A 26,197-nucleotide genomic window follows, 5' to 3' on the forward strand; every position below is an offset into this window, starting at 1 on the left:
TTTGTCAAATATTTCTATGGCTTTTTCAGATTAAATACTAAAGAAAATTTTACTATTGCACAAAAAGAAACACTTTTATTAACTGTTGTCACCAACATCATTATATACAAAAATAAAAATTTTAATGATTTTTCTATATGTATATATATGCATGCTCACATATATGTAGGAATACACGTCTAGGTGCATGTCTGAAGTTGACATCAAGCATCTTCCTTGACTGCTGTCTACTTTATTTATTGAGGTAGGATCTCCTCACTGAACCTGGAACTCATAAATTCCAACTAGTCTAGCTGTGGAACTTGCCCTAAGGACCCCATTTTGCTTTCCAAATGCTGGGATTACGAGAGGCCAGCATGCCTTCCTGGATTTATATGAGTTCTGGGGAGCCAAACCCCAGTCCTTGTGCTTGCACAGTGGACTCGAGAGCCCCTGGACCATCTCCTCAGCTCCCTTCACTGGTTTTGCAGTGGCAGGTTCTCACCATGTGTGCCACAATGGTCTGAGACCTGTGATCTTCCTGCCTCAGCCTCCTAGGGCACTGAATATGTATGCATACTTTCACTGTAAAAATGAATTTTATGGAAGGTCAGAAACAAGGGCTTTGCCCAGAAAGGCTATAGGGATGGCATCTTAAATCATTTCAGTTAGGTAAAACCTGTATCCACAGAAGAGGCTCACAAGTGAGCCATGCCTGGTTGGGGTCTCCCTCTGAAGTCACTGTCCTCCTATGTACTTCTTGTGATGCTTTCATCTAACCAGGTGCTTCCATAACACTTCATTCATCTACAAGTTCTTCAGCCTAGAAGCAGTGCACCAGACCCTTGATCTTAGAGAACCTGCAGAGTCCAGGATGACGCCTCCTGTGGGCATAGAAAGCAATTCTGTGCATTGGGTCTTATTTTTCTGTGTGGGCACGAAGCATGAGCACTTCTATTATGATGTGGTTCCGTGGGAGGAGGGCGGTTCTCCTCTGCCAGAACAGGAACTGGCTTCATGATGGACTACAACTCAGTGGATTCATGAAGCACCTTAGTCTTTGAGCATTGGCAGTCTGAGAGCAACACTTTCGCCTTCTCCCTCAGAGATAAGACAGTGCGTTGGGGCTGTAGCTCTCTGCTACATCACAGTTGTGGGGCAAGTACCATCTGTTGCATAGATTTGTTTTAAATTATCTTATAATTAATCATTAGAGCTGAAAAATTTTTAAAAAGATTTATGTGTCTGCCTTTGTGAGTTTGTGCCATGTGTATACATGTGTCTATGGAGGCCAGAAGAGGACATCAAATCCCCTAGAACTGCAGTAACAGGCAGTTTTGAGACATCTGACATGGGATGGGTACAAGGAGCCAAAGAGGAGTGAGTGCTTTAAAATACCGAGTCATCTTGCTGGGCCAAGAAATAATGCTTTTAAGTCATCTCTCAGGACTTCAGTGATTTACCTTTGTAGAATAGGACCATTCCTGATGGGAATATCTATTGATTTCATGAAGTGTAAATAGTAAAATTTGTTTGCCTAGAATATGTGTGTAGCCAGTCATTGGCAAGATGCCTATGTTTGCCTGAGTGGTAGGTGATAAAAACATGGAATTGGCATTCTTATTTATGTGTTCTCATTGACAATCTGTGAAATAAAGCCATATCAGTAGAGGTGTTTTCAGGATATGCAATAGGTAAAAAGCTGCTTCAGTGTCTTCTGTGTATGCACTGATGAATACCATATCAAAGCCTCAAGAAAAAGAACGCTACATTCACACCTTTTATGTATTATAAGATGGTGTCTGCACATCAGCCTTGCTGTTTGCTGCTTCTGACCTTGGGCAGGATGCTGTACCTGCTTCCTCTTGGAATGATGCAGTCTGCAAGACTCGTGTTTCAGCATGCTGTGCCTAAGAATGGCCACAAATAAACATTAGTTTCCATTCTTTTTTAAAAAGATAAAATATGGAGATCTTAATGACTTTTAATAAATGCAAAATATGCAGGGATTAATAGCTTTTGGTAAGTATAAACTATGGATATTTTAATAGCTTTATTGAGTTCCATTTTCCAAAAAATACAGTTCAGCATGGAGCTGCTGCCCTGCATATCAGTCAGTTTCAGATGTAGAAGATATCAGAGGGATATTGTGTGTGTGTGTGTGTGTGTGTGTGTGTGTGTGTGTGTGAGAGAGAGAGAGAGAGAGAGAGAGAGATAGAGAGAGAGAGAGAGAGAGAGTGTGTGTGTGTGTGTGTAGAGTGTCAGGCAGGCTGTCAGGCCTCGGCCAACTGGTTTTGTTTGAACTTTTAATATTTTCTATAACCGTGTATGATGTTGGGGTGGGGTGTGTATCTGGGTGTCAGAGGACAATGGTGCAGAGTAAGGTCTCTCCTTCTACCTTCAAGACTCCTGCGGATAGGCCACAGGTCACCAGGATTACAAAGTTACTTCCTTTATCCCCAAGCCCAATCTGGGCTTGTCTTAAGTCCGCTCCCAGGAGACTGTTTCTGTGTCCATCTCTGACTTGTGGGATGTGCCAGGCCCATCTAGGACACCAGAATACTGTCCACAGTCATCTTGGCTGTTTTTCTTGTGGGACCTGAGGATGATCTTGGCCCTTGAATCTCGATTGCCTGAAATCTGAGAACCTCAGACTGTGAGCCTCTAGATTTTAATGGCTGCTTCTATTTCTTTAGGGGTTACAGAACTATTTAATTTGTTTCCCTGATTTAACTCTGGTAAGTATCTATCTAGAAAATCATCCATATCCTTAAGATTTTCCAAATTGTTGGAGAAGATGCTTTTCCAGTAAGACCTAATGACTTTTACGTTTCCTTGGGACCTGTTCTTAGGTTTCCCTTTTCATTTCTGATTTTGTTAGTGTGGATATTGTCTCTCTGATGTTTATTTAGTTTGGATAACGTTTTGTCTATCTTGTTGATTCTCTAAAAGAACCAGCTTGGCTTGGCTGATTCATTGTCCTGTTGTCTTTGTTCCTAATGAATTGATTTCAGTCCTGAGTTTGATTATTTTCAGTGTCTACTCTTGGGTGTTTGCTTCTTTTTTCTAGAACTTTAAATATAGGTGTATATTTAATTTTTTATTATGAGAAATCTACTGTTTTTTAATGAACATACTTAGGGCTATGACCTTTCCTCTTAGCATTGATTTCATTGTGTTTCATAGAATTTGGTATGTTGTGCCTTCACTTGTATTTAATTTACAAAGGCTTTGATGCCTTTCTTTATTTCTTCTTTGACCTACTGTCCATGAAGTAGAGAGGAAGAACCTCTATAACAGCTGTTGGGCCTTGGCTTTCCCATTGGTCAGAGTGCGCATGCCTGTGTTTAGATGCGTTGCTTGGCAACAGTTGGATAGAAGTCAGTTGACAGGAGTACCTGTTCTGGCTGGACTCTCTCCTACTGAGCTTGCCTGTGGGTGCTTTGTCCTGGTCTTGCTGGCAGTGGTGACAAGACTCACTTGCAGATCTATATCAGTGTGTTGGTTCTGAGGGTGGCCAAGAGCCAAGAGGGAGGGGAGGGGTCGGGGTGACTTGGGGTGACTGGGGGTGACTCGGGGTGGGTGGGTGGGGAGCTCCACCATGAGTTCCTCGTGTTGCTGGAATCGAAGGCCATCTTCCCCTGGATCCTCCACCGGCCAGAGGGAGTCCTTCACCGGCCATGGGAGGCCATGGCAGAGTGGTACTGGCCTCTCTTCTGCCAGAGAGATCAAAAGCTACAAAGCCTTCAGCAAGATCCACAAGGCTGCTACCCGGGGTGATGTTGCCACAGTAGAGCGCAGACTCATACTTAGGAAAAATGACATCAATGACCGAGACAGCAATGACAGGTGTCTGGGGCTGGGGGTCAGGGGAAAGGGGCAGGCTGGGAGGCAGGTGGAGAAAGAAATGTGTCAGCTTCCCTAAGTGGCCCCAGTGTCTAGGAGTAGGAGGAACTGCCAATGTTCGCAGGGCTACTGACTAGTATACTGACCTTTGTCGCTAAGATTTCATGGTAATGTCAGTGCTCGGCAGTTATTCCACTGCTCTGGGAAGTGGGGTGGGGGAAGGGCGGAATGCCCTGCTGACCTAGAGCTGTTCACCACAAAAAGCCCCTGGTTCTTGAGTTCATTAATGTTGTAGTATCCAGACCTCCTCTTTTCTGTGACTGATGTACCTGTTTCTCTCCCAGGCACTATAGTAGGTTGGACTCATTTTCATTCACATGTCCTTCAGTTTATTATATACACAAATAAATAGACATAATCATTTTAGTTGCAGTTTGCTGAAAATAAGATACAGACTGTGTATCTTTCAAATATGGGTTTTCTTTCCATTTATGCATGTTTTCCTTAAAGAGGTTTCATGGCTGGAGTCATAATAGTGAGCAGGAAAATATAACTTTAAAAGTGAAAAGCTGTCCATTTAATTTGATATTGGCAGTTGGTTTGTTGCATGTTGATTTTATTATGTTTGGGTATGGGCCTTGAATTCCTGATCACTTCAGTATTTTTAACATGAAGGGGTGATAAATTTTGTCAAATGTATTTTCAGAATCTATTGAAATGACCATTAATTTTTTCTTTGACTTTCTTATATAGTTATTGAATTTTCATATATTGAACCAACCTTGCATCCCTGGGATGAAGCCTACTTGGTCATGCTGAATGATGACTTTGATGTGTTCTTAGATTCAGTTTGCTAGTATTTTATTGAGTACTTTTTCATTGATGATCATAAGTCAAATTGATCTAATGTTCTCTTTCTTTCTTTGCGTCCTTGTTTCATTTATGTATCAGAATAATTTTGGCTCTACAGAACTAATTAGGTAGTGTTCTTTCTGTTTAATTTTGTGGAATAGTCTGAAGAGTGTTGGCATTAACTTTTCTTTGAAGGGCTGATAGAATTCTGCCCAGAAGCCATCTGGCCTTAGGCTGTTTTTGTTTGCCAGTTTTTTAATGACATCTTCTATTTCCTTAGGAGATATGGGCCTGTTTAGTTAGTTTACATGCTCTTGATTTAATTTTAGTATGTAGTATCTGTTTAGAAAAATCATCCATATCATTTAGATGTTCCAATTTTGTTGTGTATAGGCTTTTGCAGTATGATATGATCAGTTTTTATGGTGTTTTTATTAGATATTTTCTTTATTTACATTTCAATGTTATCCCCTTTCCTGGTTTCCCCTCTGAAAACACCCCACCCAAATCCCCTCTCCCCTGCTCACCAACACACCCACTCCTGCTTCCCTGTCCTGAAATTCCCCTATTCTTGGGCATCTATCCTTCTGAGGACCAAGGGCCTCTCCTCCCTTTGATGTCCAATAAGGCCATACTCTGCTACATATTCAGGTAGAGCCATGGGCACCTCAATGTGTACTCCTTGATTAATAGTTTAGTCCCTGGAAGGTCTGTGGGGGTAGTGGTTGGTTAATATTGCTGTTCCTACTATGGGGCAGCAATCGCCTCTCAAGCTCCATTGGGGAATTTATGTTTAGTCCAATGGTTGGCTAAGAGCACCAACCTGTATTTGTCAGGTACTGGCAGAGACTCTCAGTACACAGCTATATCAGGCTCCTGTCAGCAAGTACTTCTCTGAATGGCCTTTCCTTCAGTCTCTGCTCCACAATTTGTTTCTGTATCTCCTACCATGGGTATTTTGTTCCCCTTTAAGAAGGACCAAAGTATCCACACTTTGGTCTTCTATCTTCTTGGGCTTCATTTTGTCTGTTAATTGCACATTGGGTATTCTAAGCTTCTGGGCTTAAGCTTCTAAGCTTATCAGTGAGTGCATGCAATGTGTGTTATTTTGTGATTGGATTACCTCACTCAGGATGATATTTTCTAGTTCTATCCATCTGCCTAAGAATTTCATGAATTCATTGTTTTTAATAGCTGAATAGTACTCCATTTTATAAATGTACCACATTTTCGGTATCCATTCTTCTGTTGAGGTACATCTGGGTTCTTTTCAGCTTCTGGCTATTATAAATAAGGCTGCTATAAACATAGTGGGCATGTGTCCTTATTATTTCTACTTCCATTTTTAGGTCCTGGATGGTTTTGTTCACTTCCTTCCCTTGTTTGTTGGTCTTTTCCTATAATTCTTTAAGGGATTTTTGTGTTTCTTTTGTAAGGGCTTCTACCTATTTACCCGTGTTCCCCGGCATTTCTTTATGGCAGTTATTCATGTCAATCTTGAACTCCTCTATCAGCATCATGAGCTGAGACTTTAAATCCAAATCTTGTTTTTGCAGTGTGCTGAGTATCCAGGACTGGGTTCAGATGATGCCATATCGACTTGGTTTCTGTTGGTCATGTTCTTGTGTTTGCATTTTGCCATATTGTTATCTCTCAAGTTAGCTGGTCTTGCTGTCTATGACTGTGGTTTGTATGTCTGCAAGCCTGTGTCAGAACTCCTGGGAGACCAGTTCTCTCTCTGGGGGAATTTAGGTATGGAGAAGTGTGGTACAGGTTCAGCTCATGGGTGGAGACAGAAACCAGAATGATTCTGTCCCCAGTTGGTCCTTGGTTCCTGTGTCCTGATGGCTTTGAGCAGGCCGCTCTTTGGCCAGGAATTTGAAGAGAAGTAGTGGTCTTACCTGTTAACTCAGGTGTGTAGGCACTCCTAGGAGATTGGCTCTCTATTGCTGGGATTTGTGGATGTAGCTCTGTGGCCCAGGATCAGCTCTGGGCACAGACAGAAATCAGACGACACCTGTCCTAGGCTGCCCCTAGGATCTTGTGTTGTAAGGGTTTCAGGCAGGTTCCTCTGAGCAGCATGGGTGGTCATACCTGTGTCCCCAGTCATGTCTACACTTCTGGGAGTCTAGCTATCTCCCTGTGTCACCTGAGTATGGAGTTCTATGGCAAAGGATGATCTGTTGATTTTTTTTGAATTTCCGCACTTTCTGTTTTTATGTCTCCCTTTGTTTTTATGTCTCCTCTTTCATTTGGGTGCTATCTCTGGGCCCTTTTGATAGCTTGGCTAGGTGATTTTCTATCTTTTTGATTTTCTAAAAGAACCAGCTCTTGGTTTTGTTGATTATTTGTAACATTCAGACAGGGCTAATATTCAAAATATATAAAGAACTCAAGAAGCTAACCACCAAAAAAAAAAAAAAAATGAGGATGCTTCAATCCTACAAGTGAAGCAGAAGAAAGCATTCATGTGAGGTAAAGAACTAAACAGAATTCACAACAAAGATATCTCAAATGGCCAAGAAGAACTTACAGAAATGTTCAAATTCCTTAGTGATCAGGGAAATGCACATCAAAATGACCCTAAGATATTATAGTATACCAATCAGAATTGCTAAGATCAAAAACTCTTGTGACAGCACACATTGGTGAGGATGTAGACAGAGAGGAGCATTCCTCCATTGCTGATATGATGGCATACTGGTACAACAGCTTTGGAAATAAATCTGGAGGATCTTCAGAAAATCATAAATATATCTACCTGAAGACCCAGCTATACCACTCTTGAGAACATATCCAAAAGATGCCCCACAGGGGCATGTGCTCCACTACGTTCATAATGGCCTTTTTGTGATAGCTGGAAGTTGGAAACTTGTGGTTTATTTACAAAATTTACAAATTTTACTTACTTAGCTATTAAGAATGAGAACCTCGTGAATTTTATAGGTACATGCACATAGATGGAACTAGAAATTATCCTACTGGATGAATTAACTCTGACCAAAAAGCACATGTATGGTATGTATTCACTAATAAATGGATATTAGCCAAAAAATGTACAGAATCCCCAGGATATAATCCTCAGAACTCAAGAATCTTAACAAGATAAGGGCCTAAGTGAGGATGCTTCAATCCCACCTGTGAAGCAGAAGAAAGCATTCATGTGGGGCAGAGAGAGGGAGAGACCTGGGTGGGAGAGGGGAGAAGGGAAAAGGGAACATGTTCAGGAATTGTAGGTTGGGGTTGGGGGGAAGAAGACAGAAGCCCCGAGGGCTAGCCGAAAGAATCACGAGACTTAATATGAGGAGGTAGGAGTGGGAAGTACTCCATTAATTTACCAGAGACCTGGGAGACAGGAGCCCAGCATGGCTGCTTTGTGAGAGGCACAGCAGCTGAGTCAGATGCAGATATTTACACCCAACCAATGAACAGGAGCTGAGGGCCTCTGTGGTGGAATTAGAATAAAGCTGGAAGAAGCTGAGGAGGAGTAATACTTCATAGGAAGACCAGCAGTCTAACCTGGTCTCATCTGATCTGGACCCCCGAGATCTCTCAGGTTCTGAGCCACCAACAATACACCAACTGATATGAAGCCCCTGACACATATTTACCTTTCATTGTGCTGGGTAAATGCCTAATTTTGTAAGTCCATATATGAATACCAGCAGTTTGAAAATCAAAATGGTATATTCAATCCAACTTTATTCTCTCTTATGGAGAGAGTACAATATATAATATTGTATATATTACTCATTTGCCATTGTGAAACTCATATTTCTGGTAGAATTTGGATTTTATCCGTAAAATCAATTACTCATCATGAAACTTAAGTTTAAGGCTTAAAGTTCTAGATTTTAGTTCATTATAATGGGGAAATCAGAGACATGATCTGGTCATACCACATCCACAGTCAAGAAAGGAATGAAACAAAAGCACCCAATGACTTCTTTTTATTGATTTTTTTTATTGGTTGTTTTATTTATGTGCATTTCAAATGTTATCCCCCTTCTCAGTGTTTCCTCCACAACTCCCTTATCCAACTCCCTCCCCTTCTTCTCTGAGGGTGCTCCCCCAGCCACCCACCCACTCCTGCCTCACAGTCCTGCCATTCCACTATGCTTGGCCATCTAATCTCAACAAAACCAAGGGCTTCTCCTTCCTTTGATAACAATCCTCTGCTACATGTGCAGCTGGAGCCATGGGTCCTTCGATGTATAAGGGACAAAGATATGGGGAGAGACCAAAGGAAAGGCCATCCCGAGACAGTCCCCACCTAGGGATCCATCCCATCTACAGACATTAAGCCCAGATACTTGCTAATTTAACATTTGTTGACAGGGGCCTGATTTATCTATCCTCCTGACAGTCTCTGCCAGAGCTTGACCAATACAGATGGTGAAGCTCTCAGCCAAGCATCAGAACACAGTGGTCTCCATTAGGTTAGGGGAAGAACTCACTGGAAGACACACACACACACACACACACACACACACACACGACATATAAACACCCTCAAATGACCCTGCTATACCACTCCTGGGCATATATCCAGAGGATTCCCCGGCATGCAATAAGGACACATGCTCCACTATGTTCATAGCAGCCTTATTTATAATAGCCAGAAGCTGGAAAGAACCTGGATGTCCCTCAATGGAGGAATGGATACAGAAAATGTGGTATATTTATACAATGGAATACTACTCAGCAATTAAAAACAATGGATTCATGATATTTTTAGGCAAATGATTGGAACTGGAAAATATCATCCTAAGTAAGGTAAACCAGTCACAAAAGAAAACACATGAAAATACAATCACTGAGAAGTGGATATTAATTAGCTCAGAAGCTCTGAATACTCAAGGCACAATTAGCATACCAAATGATTCCCAAGAAGGAAGGAAGGAGAGGGCCCTTTCATGGAAAGGCTTGATCCAGCATTGTAGGGGAGGACCAGGACAGAGAAATGGGAGGGGGTGATTGGGGAATAGGTGGAGAGAAAAGGGCTTATGGGACATATAGGTAGGGGGCAATGGGAAAGGGGAAAGCATTTGGAATGTAAACAAAGAATATAGAAAATAAAAAATAAACACCCTCATACACACTCAAAAACTCACACACACATGAAAATGATTTCAGTCCAAAGAATCAGACTAGAGTAGTACCAAATACTAATGTAAAGGTTTGCAGTTAAGTTCATGTATTCTTTTGTTAATGTAATTTCCTCACATTATGGGAAGAATGATTACAGAGAAGTTATTAATTTATATGTCATATGACTTGCTAATAAAACAACTGCAAGTGCAGTCTTACTGATTTCTTGATTTATGTTTGTGACTGATAATAAGATTGTTAATTAAATTCATTAAAATGCCCACAAATTTAAATATAAATGAATTCCTAAACTTTATTCTTTTTACTCAGTAGTTCACCAAATCACTTTGTTTCTCTTATTAAGCACACTCATTCTATGGGCTGTAAATGCCTCTCATCCTTAACGTGTGCAGATTTTCCTGTGCTGAGTAGAAAGTTTAGAAATATAGTACATTCAAACAATGTAACACCAAACAGCTATTAAAAACAATGGCTTCTTGAAATCTGAAGGCAATGGCTAGATCTAGAAAATAGCATCCTGAGTGAGGTTTCTCAGTCATAAAAGACCACACATGGCGCGTACTCACTGATCAGTGATATTAGGCAAAGAACGTGGAATACCCACGATATAGCTCATGGACCACATGAAGCTCAAGAGGAATGAAGACCAAAGAGGATAGATGCTTCAGTCCTACTTAGAAGGGGGTCTCAAGTCCACTAGAAACTTGACCTATTTATTTTTAAATAGCATTTCTGAAATTAGGAAGTTGTAACAAGTAACTACTTTGAAGAATTATGCCCTGTCTAAAACTATTATCAATTAATTGAAATATTAGCCAAGTGAAAGTTCTCATTTCTTCACATTGTACAAATCAAAATAATGAAAAAATTATCCTCATTTTAGTCCTGGCATTTCTTTTGCCAAAGATTTAGAAATTAACAAAATAGTTTCAGATATAACTTGCTGTTGTCATATTTTTTCACATTTTGAATATTTAAATATTATAACTAGAACTCCCAGAATTCTTTTGAATATATCACATATGATTTACTGTAAGCACAGTTGGTTATGGTTCCTGCACACTTTATGAATAATGTAATCTAAAACCTGCTATCAGGTAAAGCGTAATACATCAGGAGTTATAATTCATATCCTAATGTAAAGTTCTCAAAGTGTGAGAAGAACAGGGTCATAAGCCAACCAGAGTGTGTTCACTTGTGTAGTCATGTACCAGTGGTCTACAGTGGGAAGATTGCAAGTTAGCAGCTCCTGAGACACATTGTGAATTCAAGACCAGCCTGAATTCTGTAACAAGACTATGCCTCAAAGAAAAATATCCAAACATCTAATTGCTGAGCAATTTCATGGTAGAAAAAGCTGTAAATCCTTTGCATGATGTTTTTCAATAATCCTACTATACTTTGTGAGATGAGCTTATTTTGATTCCCTTTTTATTGATGAGGGTCTTGGGTATGCAGAGAATAAAGCAGTGAGTAGCTACAGAGTTCAAAGAAGGAGTCAAATCCAAATTGAGAGTTCTGATTTAGAAAGGTTACTTTGGCCAACTGTGCTGCACAGTTTATGTCAACTTGACACAAGCAAAAGTCATCTGAGAGGAGGGAAGGTCAACTGAAAAATTTCTCCATAAGATCTGGTTGTAGGCAATCTTCTAGGGCATTTTCTTAATTGGTGATTGATGGTGTAGGACCCTGCCCATTGTGGGTGATGCCATCCCTGGGCTGGTGGTTCTGGTTTCCACAAGAACTCAGTCTCAGGAAGAGATGGAGAACAGGCTAGTAAGCAGCACTCCTCCATGGCTTACCATAATCAGCTCCTGCCTACAGGTTTCTCCCTGTTTGAGTTTCTAACCTCACAGCTTTTACAGATGAACTGTTTTCTGGAACTGTGTGTGATATAAGCCCATTCATCTCCAAGTTGTCTTGATCATGATGTTTCATCCCATAATGGAAATCCTAAATATGACAGCTTGGTACTAGCTTAGAGGGGCAGTGCTATGACATAGGTGACCATTTTTTTTGGGGGGGGGTGGAGAGGATTTTGAAGGACATTGGAATATTGTGCAAGAAATACCACTGAGTTTTCAATGCTTGCTGAGCTGTTCTTTAGGAGCTTCCTAATTAAGAAGGTTGAAGGTAATTCCGGAGATGGAGGCGTGGCTTGGGAAGCTTTCAGTGATGAAAGTTTCTATCAGGGCCATTTCTATTTTCCTCTCCATGTTGCTTTGGTTATGTTGTTTCATTGCAACAATGGAAAACTATTTAACATATTGGGCGTTCAGCTCAGTGGTAGCATCCTTACCTCCCATGCAGGAATATATATGTCATGATTCCAATATTGGAGGCAAAAACATTTCTTTGAATTGGATGCCCAAAGTTAGTGAGAATTACACGAATAACTGTGGCTTTTGACCTAGTTTTGTAAAAAATTCTTAAAAAGTTTTCATTTTCACAGAACTATTCTGCACTATGCCTGTGCATACGGCCATCCCAATGTAGTGGCCCTCCTGATAGAGTGGAATTGTGACATTGATCTTCGTGACAGTGACAACAGAACAGCACTAATTAAGGTAGAAAGCAGCCAACAGTTTCAGTGTGACACATATTGGATGGGAATTCTTAGAATAAACATGATCTCAGATACATGCAAATAATTAGTGAAACCCATGAAATTTTTGCTTTTCTCATCATTCCATTCTGTTTCTTGATCCAATGCCCATAGGCTTCACAGTTCAAGCATGAAGACTGTGTGGCTATGTTATTAGAACACGGTGCTGATCCAAATGCTATTGACGACAGTGGGAACACCGCACTGCACTATGCTGTTTGGCATAACAGCACCTCAATGACAGCCAAACTGCTGGCACACAATGCCGACTTCAGTATAAAAAATGAGGTAAAAAGACACAGCTTTGATTTACAGATTATTTCCTACATACTTTAAAATATTACATTGGAATCCTGATATAGCTTTGACCTAAGAATCTCTCAAACGCTAAATGTAATAAGTGGATTTTATAAGACTTATCTAGATGAGCCAGCTTTGATGGGAGCTCCTTCTTCCCAAGCTTTCCTTCCCCCAAAACACTGCATGATCTCTCTCCTTTACTCTTCTGAGGAACAATCTAAACAGAATTATTACCTCCATCCATGGCAATTCTGAAGAAATTTGCAATTTCCTTAAGGCTACTCTCTTAATTGTAGCCTTTCGGGAATTCATGTTGTCTTATACTTCCAATGTATCAGATAAACAAACTTCAATAAGATACAAGGTTTCTATATTATAAGTGTCTAAATTATGTATTTTTCTGTCAGTTTAACCCACATGGTATCCATCTCAGCATGTCAGTGCATTTTATAGATCTCTAATATCATGGGCCTTTCAGACAATTAGGTAACCACAGAGTTGGTTTGTCCCTTAGTTTATGATACAGAATGTTATACAGGCAAGGATGGCCTTGAACTTTTTATGTAATAAGGATGACATAAAACTTGTATATTTCTGGACCTCTGAAGTGATGGGCTTTTGGTAATTCACCACTATGCCTGGCCTATAAAACCTCATAGTTCACTTTGATATATAATTTCCAATGACATACTTATTTCAGTGAAATAAAGCAAGTGTTGGAGAAGTTATTCAGGGGTATTGTCAATTTACCACATTTTATGCTGATTTTCATTACAGTTTCATTATGAAGATCTTGCAAGGAGAAAAGTCTAATTCCACAAATTTAAATCATAGTAGAAAAGTTTTCAGTATTTTCCTTGAGAGATTACTTAAATTGCAACTCTAGCACAGGGTTTAATAATAATCCTTCATATTCTCCCAGAATATCAAGTCTAACATGAATTTCATGTTCATTTGTTATAGAAAGAGTATTAACATTAGTACAGTAGGTCCAGTATGGAAAAAATACTGTGACATGCCATCCTTTCTACACTGTGCTTTTGTAGCAAATATTCTCTGCCTCAGTGACTTGGAGTTCATGGCATTTCAGAAGCATTTGCATTCCCACAGGCTCTGGAAGAAACTATTTAGACTCTACTCATGGTATCAGGAACCCATGGCAGACATTCTGTTTCACATGGTTCACTAAGATTTAAGTTATGAATTAAATGAGATAGGTGTCAAAGGTACTCTGATGGCTTATGAAGAATGGATCTGTGTGAGAGCACTGTGTGTGAGAGTGTCAAGGATGCAGATAACTGCACCTCAGACTATGTGAGCTCTACTGTGTCTTCCACATGATTGTCTGTTGATAAATAAGTTCTCAGAGTTAAAAGTTATTATTGTTTTATAGGAAAGCTTTACACCACTTACACTGGCTCGAATGAAAAATGACAACCTGGCAAAACTTTTAGAAGACCAGAAAGAAAAGATAAAGGAACTTGATGAATTAGAAAGGTGACGTTATTCATTCTTTTATTTTTTATGTTTTTATGGGATTCTATAGTGTGTACCATCCCTGAAGCCCTGTTGCTGGAGTTTCTAATCCTATTAAATAGGTATAAAACCCCCACATAATATAGATACTGTAATTATAAGCTATATTCCTAGATTGGGCAGTTCTAGCACTGTACTATCTTATTCACAAGCTGTGAGAGTCCTTGCTTCTTGAGGTTTCTCCTGGCCAGGAGCTCCTGATTCATGGTGTCATCTCCTCCTCTTCCTCTTCTTCCTCCTTCCTCCCTTCTCCCTCACCTTCCTCTTGTCCTCCTACCTAACTTGCCCCAGTATTGGGTCTCCCTTCCAACCTTTCTCCTTCACTGCCCAATCACTGACGTAGCCTTTTTTTAAGTATAGATTTTGAAGTTTATGTTTTAATATTTCATTAAAAATTGAGATCTTAAACATTTATTTTTAAAAATATGTCTTTTATATTAATTTCTTTAAAAATGCTATATTAAATGAAAGTACATTTTGAAAAAATTTTCTTCCCTTCAGTGACTGGTTTCTTCAAATATTTTCGTTATCTTTGCTAGTGAATCCCTAAAATTCTCAACATTCATATGTTTGGCAAATGGGGATTGCCTTAAAACTTGATCAGCCTCAGTTAGTAAATAAGACAGTAAATAGGGCAGCCACAGACAAGACTACATAAAAGTCAAGTCTGTCTTTACACACATGCTCACACGCATACACACACACACACACATACATACACACACACACTTGTATGTCTGCAATTACCCAGTCATGTATATTCAACACATGTAAATACACCCATGTGTGCCCCGCCCCCCCCACACACATACACACATACACACACACACACTCTATTGGTCATTGAACCTATTTTTATTTCAATAATGTGTGTCTTAATAGGTTGTATAAGTTGAGCATTTAAATATGAAAACAATTAGAGAAACATAGGCTAAAAAAGAAGCAGGACTCTGCTTTTCCTCCAAGTATTTCTACTTCATTGTAGTCACATAGGAAGTTTTTAGTGTTTTCTAATTTATGTGGACTGGAATTGGTAGGTCATATATAGAAAAGCTGAATGCAGTTGTGAATTTCATGTTTTGATAACCCCTATAGCTCCCCTAGAAAAATATCATATCCATTTATTCTTAAATTTCCTATACTTTATCTTGCAGTTTGTTTCAACTGTTTCATGGGGCTCACTGTACCCTTTTGAGACCAAATGAAGGCATGAGTGCTTTTTAGATGCATGTTTGATTTGAAATGATGATGGCTAATTCTATGTTGCAAAGCTTAGTTCTGCACCAATGACAGGGGTGGTTTTCAGACCATTTTCAGTTCAGGTATCAAAATTATGTGAGTCAGTAACTGGATACTAGTGCAGCCTACAGATGGTGATTTTGGAAAAGTTTTAGTCTTCCCTTCGGCCAGTGGGCAGACAAGGGTTCCAGGCACCCTCCTGTTTCTTTCTCCCCAGTGGTGGATTCCTAGTGCACACCAGACCACCACATCTGGCTATGTTTTGTCCACCACAACTTCTGACAAATCAAACTGAGACCCTCACACTTGCAACTTAGGGACTTAACAACTGAACAGTTGTGTGAGTCCACGTCTTTTTAGATTTTGAAAATAAAAGTGATTTCTACAAGATTCCTCAGCACTGAAGATGCTGTGGTAGGAAAAACAGGGAATTTGGGCTGTGAGATACTTTCTCAAGTAAAACTAGTTGAAAATGTCACATGATTAGGTATAGGTTTTACTAAAGTGGGATGGTAATTTATTGTCATCTTCTATTATTTCATTTAAATCTACTTGAAGATGAAAAGTTATTTTCATAGTTTAGTATGAAATAAATTATGATTCTAGAATTTCTGAGTATGAATTCAAATCTGTCACATATTCACATGTCTTTCTGTGTTTCTCAAAATTATCTGACATATATTGGAATTAAAATAAATTTAAAGCAAGTCCAATGCTTAGAACAATGCACGGCAATTACATAGGAAGGCCTAAGAACAGCTAAGCCTTTCCATTCTTAAAGGTATTTGACACATATAAAGACACAGTGGTGTTAATAAGGCAGGTTTTATTAAATATGAGACTCCGTTTTGCTGAGAATGACATTGGAAATGTTGGTATATTTACCTCTACGAAACAAAGCATACTATATTATATTGTCCCCTTATCTTAACTGTTACAATACTTGATCAAAATTTATTATTTTAAATATTATTAATATCATCATCATTATTTTAAAATGATGCAAATGTTTGTGCTTGTCTTTGAGTATGCACACATGAGTGCAGGTGGCTGAAGAATGCACAGGCATTGTATGTCTCTGGATCTGGAGTTAGTTGGTTATGAGTCACACAGCATGGGTTCTGGCTGTTGAGCTCAACTCCTGTGCAGAAGCAGTATCTGCTGTTAATTGGAGCCGTGTCTCCAGTTGTAATTTCCATCTTTTATGATCTTAGTAGTGGTATAAATTGTATATCAATGTTCCTCTTCTTGTCTACAGCTTCTTTCCTTTGCAGAAAATCATTTTATTTGTAATACCTGGTAAGTTTTATGGATAGGGAAAATAAACATTTTTTGTGTTTTATTTTACAAGTTTAATATTCATCTGAAAGTATTTCATTTCTTGTAGGTGTTCAAAGAAAACTTCCAATGAAAAATAAGAGGTATGCAAAAATTAATTTCAAATCATATTTATTAAGATACAGTATAAAAATCAAAGTAATACATAAAAATGGACTTAGAAATATAGTATAAAGTAAAATAAAAATTAAGATTCTTTTGTTATATTCAAATATTTCTTTCCAAAATAGTTTTAAAAGTCACCAATAGTAAAGGTGTCTTTCCTTTCAAAATCTGGTCTTTCAGAAGCATTTTGCTTGTTACTTATGTAAAACATGGGTCTCTTCTTTCTAGTGTATGGGGTACTCAACATGACAATATCTGAAATTGCTATTATTCATTTTATAGGTCAAAGAACAAGGAAATCATATGCTTGACCTTAAGGAACTAATATCATGTGAGGGAAACTCAAAGGACTGTGAACAGTACAGTTGTGACACTATTTTGCATTTTATTGAAGAGCTCATGAGGCAGAGAAAAGGTAGGAGTTCTGCATGTAGCCCCTGTGTGTGCTATTGATGAGGGTGAATTGCCCAAACATAGGCATGCTTGATATCAAAGAACAGAAAACTAGTCTCAGCAAGAGCTGCCAGCAAGCCTTCAGAGCTTCAGTGAGCGAGCTTGACACCATGGCCTTGGGATTGTTACATTAGACTCATGTGTTTCAACCAAATGGAACAGGCCAGTCAGGCAATACATTAAATTGGTGGGGTGTGCCTTTTCGTTACTTCTTTTTGGTTTGTTTGATGTTTTTTTGGGAGGGAGTGTGATTTTCTTTCTTTCTCTCTTTCTCTCTTTCTTTCTTTCTTTCTTTCTTTCTTTCTTTCTTTCTTTCTTTCTTTCTTTCTTTCTTTCTTTCTTCCTTCCTTCCTTCCTTCCTTCCTTCCTTCCTTCCTTCCTTCCTTCCTTCCTTTCTCTCTCTCCCTCTTTCTTTCTTTCTTTCTTTCTTTCTTTCTTTCTTTCTTTCTTTCTTTCTTTCTTTCTTTCTTTCTTTCTTTCTTTCTTTTTCTTTTATTATTTGTATTTTCCTTAATTTTTATTAGATATTTTCTATATTTACATTTCAAATGTTACTCCCTTTCCAGGTCTCCCCTCTGAAACCCCCTATCCCATCCCCCTCCCTCTGTGCATTAACTTACCACTCCCAGTTCCTCTCCTGGAATTCCCCTACACTGGGGCAATGAGCCTTCACAGGTCCAAAGGCCTCTCTTCTCATTGATGTCTTACCAGACTATCCTTTGCTACTCATGTGGCTGGAGCCTTGGGTCCCCTCCTTGTGTACTCTTTGGTTGGTGATTAAGTCCCTGGGAGCTTTGGGGGTGCTGGCTGGTTCATATTGTTCTTCCTCCTGTGGGGCTGTAAAACCCTTCAGCTCCTTGGGTACTTTCTCTAGCTCCTCCATTGGGGACCCTGTGCTCAGTTCAATGGTTGACTGAGAGCATCCCCCTCTGTACTTGTCAGGCACTGGCAGGGCCTCTCATGAGACAGATACATCAGGCTCCTGTCAGCTAACACTTGGTGGCATCCACAATAGTGTCTGGATTTGGTAACTGTATATGGGGTGGATGCCCAGGTGGGTCAGTCTCTGGGTGGTCTTTCCTTCAGTCTCCGCTCCACTCTTTGTCTTTGTATTTCCCCTCATGGATATTTTGTACCTATTCTAAGGAGGACCAAAGTATCCACACTTTGGTCTTCCATCTTATTAAGCTGCATATGGTCTCTGAATTATATCTTGGGTATTCCGAGCTTCTGGGATAATATTCATTTATCACTGAGTGCATGCAATGTGTTTTCTTTTGTAATTGGATTACCTCACTCAGGATGATATTTTCTAGTTCCATCCATTTGCCTAAGAAATTCATGAATTTATTGTTTATATAGCTGCTTCTTCATGTGACTGGAGGATTGACGCAGCTCTCTGGAGTCACTTTGGTAAAGGATGCTGAATCCTTTCATGATGGCTCTGCCATATGATATTTTGAGTAGACACTCTTAGACTACTGCTCTTGTTTTATTGGCTCCTCTCTTCTACTTGGCTTATATTAGCATTGTCTTCTAAAATTCAAAAAATATTTTATTTTTATTAAGCGTGTGTGTGTGTGTGTGTGTGTGTGTGTGTGTAACTGGGTGTGAGCATCGCTTTGTATGCACAGACTGAAGGAGAAGTTCAGGTATCCTGCTCTAAGATTATCCTCCTAATTCCTTGAGATGGTACCTCACTGAGTTTGAAGGTAGGTTGGCACATGAGCACCAATGCCCTTGTCTGCAGCTCTCAAAGGCTGGGCTTACAAGCACATGTGTAGTCATATGTGTTTTCTGTATGGAGGTTTGGTCTCAGGTTCTCATGCTTGTGTAGCCAACACCCATATACACTTAGCTAGCTCCCTTAAGGTTGATGGATCTAATTTTTAACCTGCTAAGATGTTTTACAATATTATGGAGTGTGCGTGTTAATGTATTTTTGTATGTGTGTTTGTATGCACATGCATGTATGTATGTATATCTATGTGTGTGTGCCTGTAATGTATCTTCCTAAATTGCTCTCAACCTCATTTCTTTTGAAAGAGTCACTCTCACTGATGTCAAAGCTAATCAATTCAGTTAGGTTGGCAGTCCAGTGAGCTCCAGGTATCCTCCTGTCTATGCCTCCCTTGCATTAAGATGACAGAATGTACCATCATGCATAGCTTAAAAAAGGAACACAACAACAAAACAAAAAAACAAAACAAAACACACCCCCAAACCTGCTAAGTTATGGGTACTGGAGTTCAAATTCAATTTAGAATAGCTTGCATAGCAAACACTTTAATGACTGAGAAAACTTGTCATTCCTCATCATTTCAAATCATGTCACAACATTGTGTAAGCTTAGATTTTTTAATATGTACATTAATACAGCTTATCAATCACTTCAATAAACTTTCTAGCCCACCATCCAAAGGCAGGGGAAAAATTGGAAATAGGACAAGTGGTATGTGTACCTGTTTAAAAGTAGGTCTTTGGATGGTGATTCTAATCTCCTTGCTCAGGATAACATCAGTCAAGTTCAGTAGTCTCAGGATACCAACAGGGCAGTACAAAAGTGTCACCAAACAAGAGTCAGCAATGGTGGCACAATTCAGCAGAAGATACTAGGCCTCCCCTGAGTTGGCATAAGTCAGCAGGGGCTAGGAATAAGTCAGACCAGCTGGAATGCCAGGAGTTTTCTGCCTTGTCTCTTTCAGCAAACTGAAGATCAGTATAGAGGCAATACCAAAGCAGAGTTGCATAGCTAGCTATGCAAGCTCCTTATCACTGTCTTTGTGTTCTACTTATAATCTCTCCAAACATGACTTGACCTCCCTTGGGTCTTGCTTCAGCAAAACACCATGTGAGTTTGTATCATATGACAAAACCAGAAAGTCACACTTCAACATTTTAAATATACACAAATATTTTCTTTCTCACAAAACATAACTTTCCAACACACTGGTTGAGTGCAGGTTGTACCAATACTCTAGTTGTTAAGACCGATTTTGTGTGCTTGCTCTACCATATATTTTTGTAAAGATTCATAAAAATTATGAGAAGCCACTTAATATAGAGAGAAATTTATTGAAAGCAAAAGCTGCCCCTGTAGGATTTATCCACATATGGCATTTTCCTCACAGTTATATGAGCCTTGAGCTTACCATAGTGGCACCCAGTAATGCCATGAAATGTGATCAGTTTATATTATGCATCTTCACCTTTATTTATATTCTTGCCTTATGCAAGATTTTGTAGCTTAAGTTTTTTAAATTTAAATTAATACCTATATCTGTGTCCTTATAGTAATGTAAGTTTATTTAATTTAAATTAATACCCATATCTGTGTGTCCATATAATAATAAATGAAAACTATTTAAGTATGACACATGACCTCATGACATTCATATATGTATTTTATTATTTTATTTTTATTTATTATTTATCAACACTTATATGCAACTAATATGTGCTTAATATATTTAACTATGTTTATGATTTTGTTTTATCTTATTTGATGTCAAAACTTAGTTTCATTTCTTTATCATTTTAGTCTGTAATAATGATTTTATCTTTCTTCTCCATTCCATTCTATACAGTTTTCTGAATTCTATATATGCATTGTATATTTCTTATAATCAGTTTGGTCCTTCTTTTGTTGTTTGTATAATTATTAGGTAAACCACAACAAATGCACCCAGCATATTGTTTTTTCTCCATTCCTAAAGCATGCCAATGCTTTTTGCTAACTATGGTCCTGTAAATTATTCCTTGTTTACTCTAGCCTATGGGAAGACATGCCCTTTTCCTGGCATTGTGTGAACACTGGTGGTCTCCTCTAATTGTGTGAGATGTAGTGTCCCTCAGCCCCAGGATATTTCCTGGAATTCCCATGTTGTTATGTGCTCTATAGTATGTTTCAGATGGCCTAGTAACATGCCCAGAGCATCCCCTCTTCTTTGTGTCTATTTTCCAGACTTCTGGCCTGTGATTTCTGGCTGCTTTCTTCACCAAATAGCTTATCTGCACAGCTCCAGGAGTCTAGGAGAGTCAGAATAGCTTTGTCCTCATCATATTCTAACCTAGTCTGTACTATCTCATAGCACAGAGATAGAAAATTGGGATAATATCATCAAACTATTTTAGTGCTTATTAGCTAACAATTTATGTCATGTCTGAAGCATATAATCTTAAGTTTCTAAAACATGTTTTTTTTCTGATTTGTGTTGTTTGAGGTAGGAATCAAAATCAGTACTTTTTACTTGACCTTCTTTAGATTTAGAGGGCAGTAGCATCTCCACTTCTAGTCTGCTGTAGAATACTGGCAATGTGCCTCTTCACACTCTGACCAACTACTTCTTGTTCTTACTTCATGCCTACTCATCCCTTCCATTAGGGCATATTCCTGCATGCTTATTCAACATTAAAACTTTGTTTGACTTCAGTATCATCTGAGTCTGTAATATCTGGTTTTATGTCTTTTTTTGTCTTCTCTACTAGTTCTTAAACTAAACACCTTAACTGTCTTCTTTTCATATCTTCAGAATGTACCATGTCTTCCACTGTGTGGGTCCTCAGGATACATTTCTACAGTGCATCATGTTTAGGTAAAACTCTAGTCTGTTTTATTTGTCAAAAATGCTGCTGTACTGTAATTGTGCTTTTTCTCCAATACAGATATAAATTCTGAGATCCTAGTGAAAATCTGGGGTGCAGTTTATACATATAAAAGATCAATAGACTTTGAAAAACATAACTGTGAACTAATTGAAGAAGATTGTGAACGTATAAGTAATGAAATTATTGCACTGCGAGAGGAGTGGTCTCAACTAGAGATTGAAAATGCTGAACTGCAAGATGAGCTATGCAGTTTGAGGTAGGATGTCCCAATTTTAGAGAAATATTTTAACTGTTTTCATTAGAGCATAAATAGAACATTTGTAGTTTGTCACTAACTTTGTAAGTGTTCTGAAAGGGAAGAACTTTTCATATTTGGGTTTTATTATTATTACTTTTGATAGATATCTTTATGTAGTCTAGGGAAACCCCAAATTTGTGATCTTGTGGCCTCAGTTGTTTGATTTTGGGGTGACTGGTTGGGTGCTTCAATTGTTAAGTGGGAGAATTGTTAGCCTTGTAGAATGTGAAAATAATTAAATTACAAATATCATTATTACTATTTTCCATAATTATGTATATATGCATATATGAGATATATGTATGTGTCCCATGCAATCACACTCTTGGTATCTACGGAGAAACCTCATTTTCATGAGGCATCAATTAAAGTTTTAAAAAATATTTTACAATTATGCTACAAAGAATACACTTTCTTAAAAGCTTCTCTAAATATTGAATTATTTTTATTTGAATACAAATTTGAATATATTCTTTAATATTGATTCCTTTAGCTAAAGGATGTAAATCATATTAAAGGACTTGGCTGATATAATTGTTCCAAACAAAATTTATATTAATTTCAAATTTCACCGATGGACTATGAAACAATAGTTTTCTTTTTTTTTATTCGATATAATTTATTTACATTTCAAATGACTTCCCCTTTTCTAGCCCCCCCACTCCCCGAAAGTCCCATAAGCCCCCTTCTCTTCCCCTGTCCTCCAACCCACCCCTTCCCACTTCCCCGTTCTGGTTTTGCTGAGTACTGTTTCACTGAGTCTTTCCAGAACCAGGGGCCACTCCTCCTTTCTTCTTGTACCTCATTTGATGTGTGAATTATGTTTTGGGTATTCCAGTTTTCTAGGTTAATATCCACTTATTAGTGAATGCATGCCATGATTCACCTTTTGAGTCTGGGTTACCTCACTTAGTATGATATTCTCTAGCTCCATCCATTTGCCTAAGAATTTCATGAATTCATTGTTTCTAATGGCTGAATAGTACTCCATTGTGTAGATATACCACATTTTTTTGCATCCACTCTTCTGTTGAGGGATACCTGGGTTCTTTCCAGCATCTGGCAATTATAAATAGGGCTGCTATGAACATAGTAGAAGATGTATCCTTATTACATGGTGGGGAGTCTTCTGGGTATATGCCCAGGAGTGGAATAGCAGGATCTTCTGGAAGTGAGGTACCCAGTTTTCGGAGGAACCGCCAGACTGCTTTCCAGAGTGGTTGTACCAATTTGCAACCCCACCAGCAGTGGAGGAGTGTTCCTCTTTCTCCACACCCTCTCCAACACCTGCTGTCTCCTGAATTTTTAATCTTAGCCATTCTGACAGTGTAAGATGAAATCTTAGGGTTGTTTTGATTTGCATTTCCCTAATGACTAATGAAGTTGAGCATTTTTTAAGATGCTTCTCCGCCATCCGAAGTTCTTCAGGTGAGAATTCTTTGTTTAACTCTGTACCCCATTTTTTAATAGGGTTGTTTGGTTTTCTGGAGTCTAGCTTCTTGAGTACTTTATATATATTGGATATTAGCCCTCTATCTGATGTAGGATTGGTGAAGATCTTTTCCCAATTTGTTGGTTGCCTATTTGTCCTCTTGATGGTGTCCTTTGCCTTACAGAATCTTTGTAATTTTATGAGGTCCCATTTGTCAATTCTTGCTCTTAGAGCATACGCTTTTGGTGTTCTGTTCAGAAACTTTCTCCCTGTACCGATGTCCTCAAGGGTCTTCCCCAGTTTCTTTTCTATTAGCTTCAGCGTGTCTGGCTTTATGTGGAGGTCCTTGATCCATTTGGATTTGAGCTTAGTACAAGGAGACAAGGATGGATCAATTCGCATTCTTCTGCATGCCTACCTCCAGTTGAATCAGCACCATTTGTTGAAAAGGCTATCTTTTTTCCATTGGATGTTTTCAGCCTCTTTGTCGAGGATCAAGTGGCCATAGGTGTGTGGGTTCATTTCTGGATCTTCAATCCTGTTCCATTGATCCTCCTGCCTGTCACTGTACCAATACCATGCAGTTTTTAACACTATTGCTCTGTAGTATTGCTTGAGGTCAGGGATACTGATTCCCCCAGATTTTCTTTTGTTGCTGAGAATAGTTTTAGCTATCCTGGGTTTTTTGTTGTTCCAGATGAACTTGATAATTGCTCTTTCTAACTCTGTGAAGAATTGAGTTGGGATTTTGATGGGTATTGCATTGAATCTGTATAGTGCTTTAGGCAAAATGGCCATTTTAACTATATTGATTCTACCGATCCATGAGCATGGGAGGTTTTCCCATTTTTTGAGGTCTTCTTCCATTTCCTTCTTCAGAGTCTTGAAGTTCTTGTCATACAGATCTTTCACATGTTTGGTAAGAGTCACCCCAAGATACTTTATACTGTTTGTGGCTATTGTGAAGGGGGTCATTTCCCTAATTTCTTTCTCAGCCTGCTTATCCTTTGAGTATAGGAAGGCCACTGATTTGCTGGAGTTGATTTTATAACCTGCCACTTTGCTGAAGTTGTTTATTAGCTGTAGGAGCTCTCTAGTGGAGTACTTTGGGTCACTTAGGTAGACGATCATGTCGTCTGCAAATAATGATAGTTTGACTTCTTCCTTTCCAATTTGTATCCCTTTGACCTCCTTATGTTGTCGAATTGCCTGAGCTAGTACCTCAAGTACAATATTGAAATGATAAGGAGAAAGGGGGCAGCCTTGTCTGGTCCCTGATTTCAGTGGGATTGCTTCAAGTTTCTCTCCATTTAGTTTGATGCTGGCTACCGGTTTGCTGTATATTGCTTTTACTATGTTTAGGTATAGGCCTTGAATTCCTGTTCTCTCCAAGACTTTAAGCATGAAGGGATGCTGAATTTTGTCCACCAGGATGATGTCACATTTCTAAATAACCTGTATACTTTTCACCTCACTTGGTTGCCCTAAGCAAAGTTAAAACCATGAGCATTAACAATGTGATAGCACAAAGTATAATGACTTCTGGAATATTTCCTCCACTAAATAAACTTACTGACTACTTTTAAATTCCGTATCACTGAGATTTTCAGGGATGGATACAGATTATAGGACAGAATCTAATGTGTATGGCCTTGGGCCAACTCTGTAGAAGAGTTCTTTATTCCACCTGTAAGCTCATGATCTGCATTCATGTAAGTGAGTTTTCTGGTCTCATGAACTCATGCAAGAGTGATTCATTAGTCCAGCCTTATTTTGAGCTAAATGTAAAACACAGTTCCCACGTTTTCCAAATGCCCACTATTCAAGTCTCCAAAGTCTAAGAAGCACATTGGCAGTATCATTACAGAAGTGATTAAATGACTCCATTTCCTTTTTAATCACTTCCTTCACTACGGAGGTGATCGCTCAGAAGTCAGCTTGATAGAGAAAAATATATCGGCTCAGCATTTCAGAGAATCTCTAGTCTATCATGTCAGGAAAGACCTGAGGGCAGTGTTTTGTTTTTGCAACAGGAACACAGGGCACAGTCTACCTAGTGCTTCTTTTAGTTGCATGAGGTACTTTATGAACACGCAAACTGCGTCATGATCTTGGGACATGAGGGTCACTCACAGAGGCCTATAATGTAAGCACTGTGCTGAATAGCTTTAGTGTTTTCAAGGAAAGAATGAAGAGAGAGAAATTGCATCATTCATAGTAATTACACACTTTTGAAATCAGGAAACATTCTGGTCTTAGTTACTTAAAATTCATAGTTTGTTGGTGGGTGGTACTCACTCAATGTGTGTATGCTTTGTATGTGTGAAAGTTTGATATGCACTAAGACAAAAAAAGAAAATGCATATTTCTTCAAATTACATCTAAATTTTATAGAGACAAAGGGGCACAGAGAGAGTGATAGTTTCCAAATCACTATCTTTCAAATTTTTCAGAATTTGTGTAATCATTTGAATGTTTCTTCAGAAACTAATTT

General features: G+C 38.8%; 2 protein-coding genes across 2 annotated transcripts in view; both read left to right on the plus strand.

Moving 5' to 3' along the window:
* The window catches only part of LOC127673819 (coiled-coil domain-containing protein 3-like), a 116,874-nt gene that overhangs the window by 54,191 nt on the left and 36,486 nt on the right, over positions 1-26,197 (plus strand). The window lies entirely within an intron of this gene.
* The window catches only part of LOC127674227 (ankyrin repeat domain-containing protein 26-like), a 98,595-nt gene that overhangs the window by 49,020 nt on the left and 23,378 nt on the right, over positions 1-26,197 (plus strand). Inside the window, exons 3-7 of the mRNA XM_052170050.1 lie at positions 12,509-12,682; positions 14,088-14,191; positions 16,728-16,758; positions 17,195-17,327; positions 22,031-22,229. Of these exons, the coding sequence (XP_052026010.1) occupies positions 12,509-12,682; positions 14,088-14,191; positions 16,728-16,758; positions 17,195-17,327; positions 22,031-22,229 (641 nt within the window). The remainder of the gene's footprint in view (positions 1-12,508; positions 12,683-14,087; positions 14,192-16,727; positions 16,759-17,194; positions 17,328-22,030; positions 22,230-26,197) is intronic.

This window comes from Apodemus sylvaticus, chromosome 23 (assembly GCF_947179515.1).
Source record: "Apodemus sylvaticus chromosome 23, mApoSyl1.1, whole genome shotgun sequence".
In the NCBI taxonomy this organism is placed as follows: Eukaryota; Metazoa; Chordata; class Mammalia; order Rodentia; family Muridae; genus Apodemus; species Apodemus sylvaticus.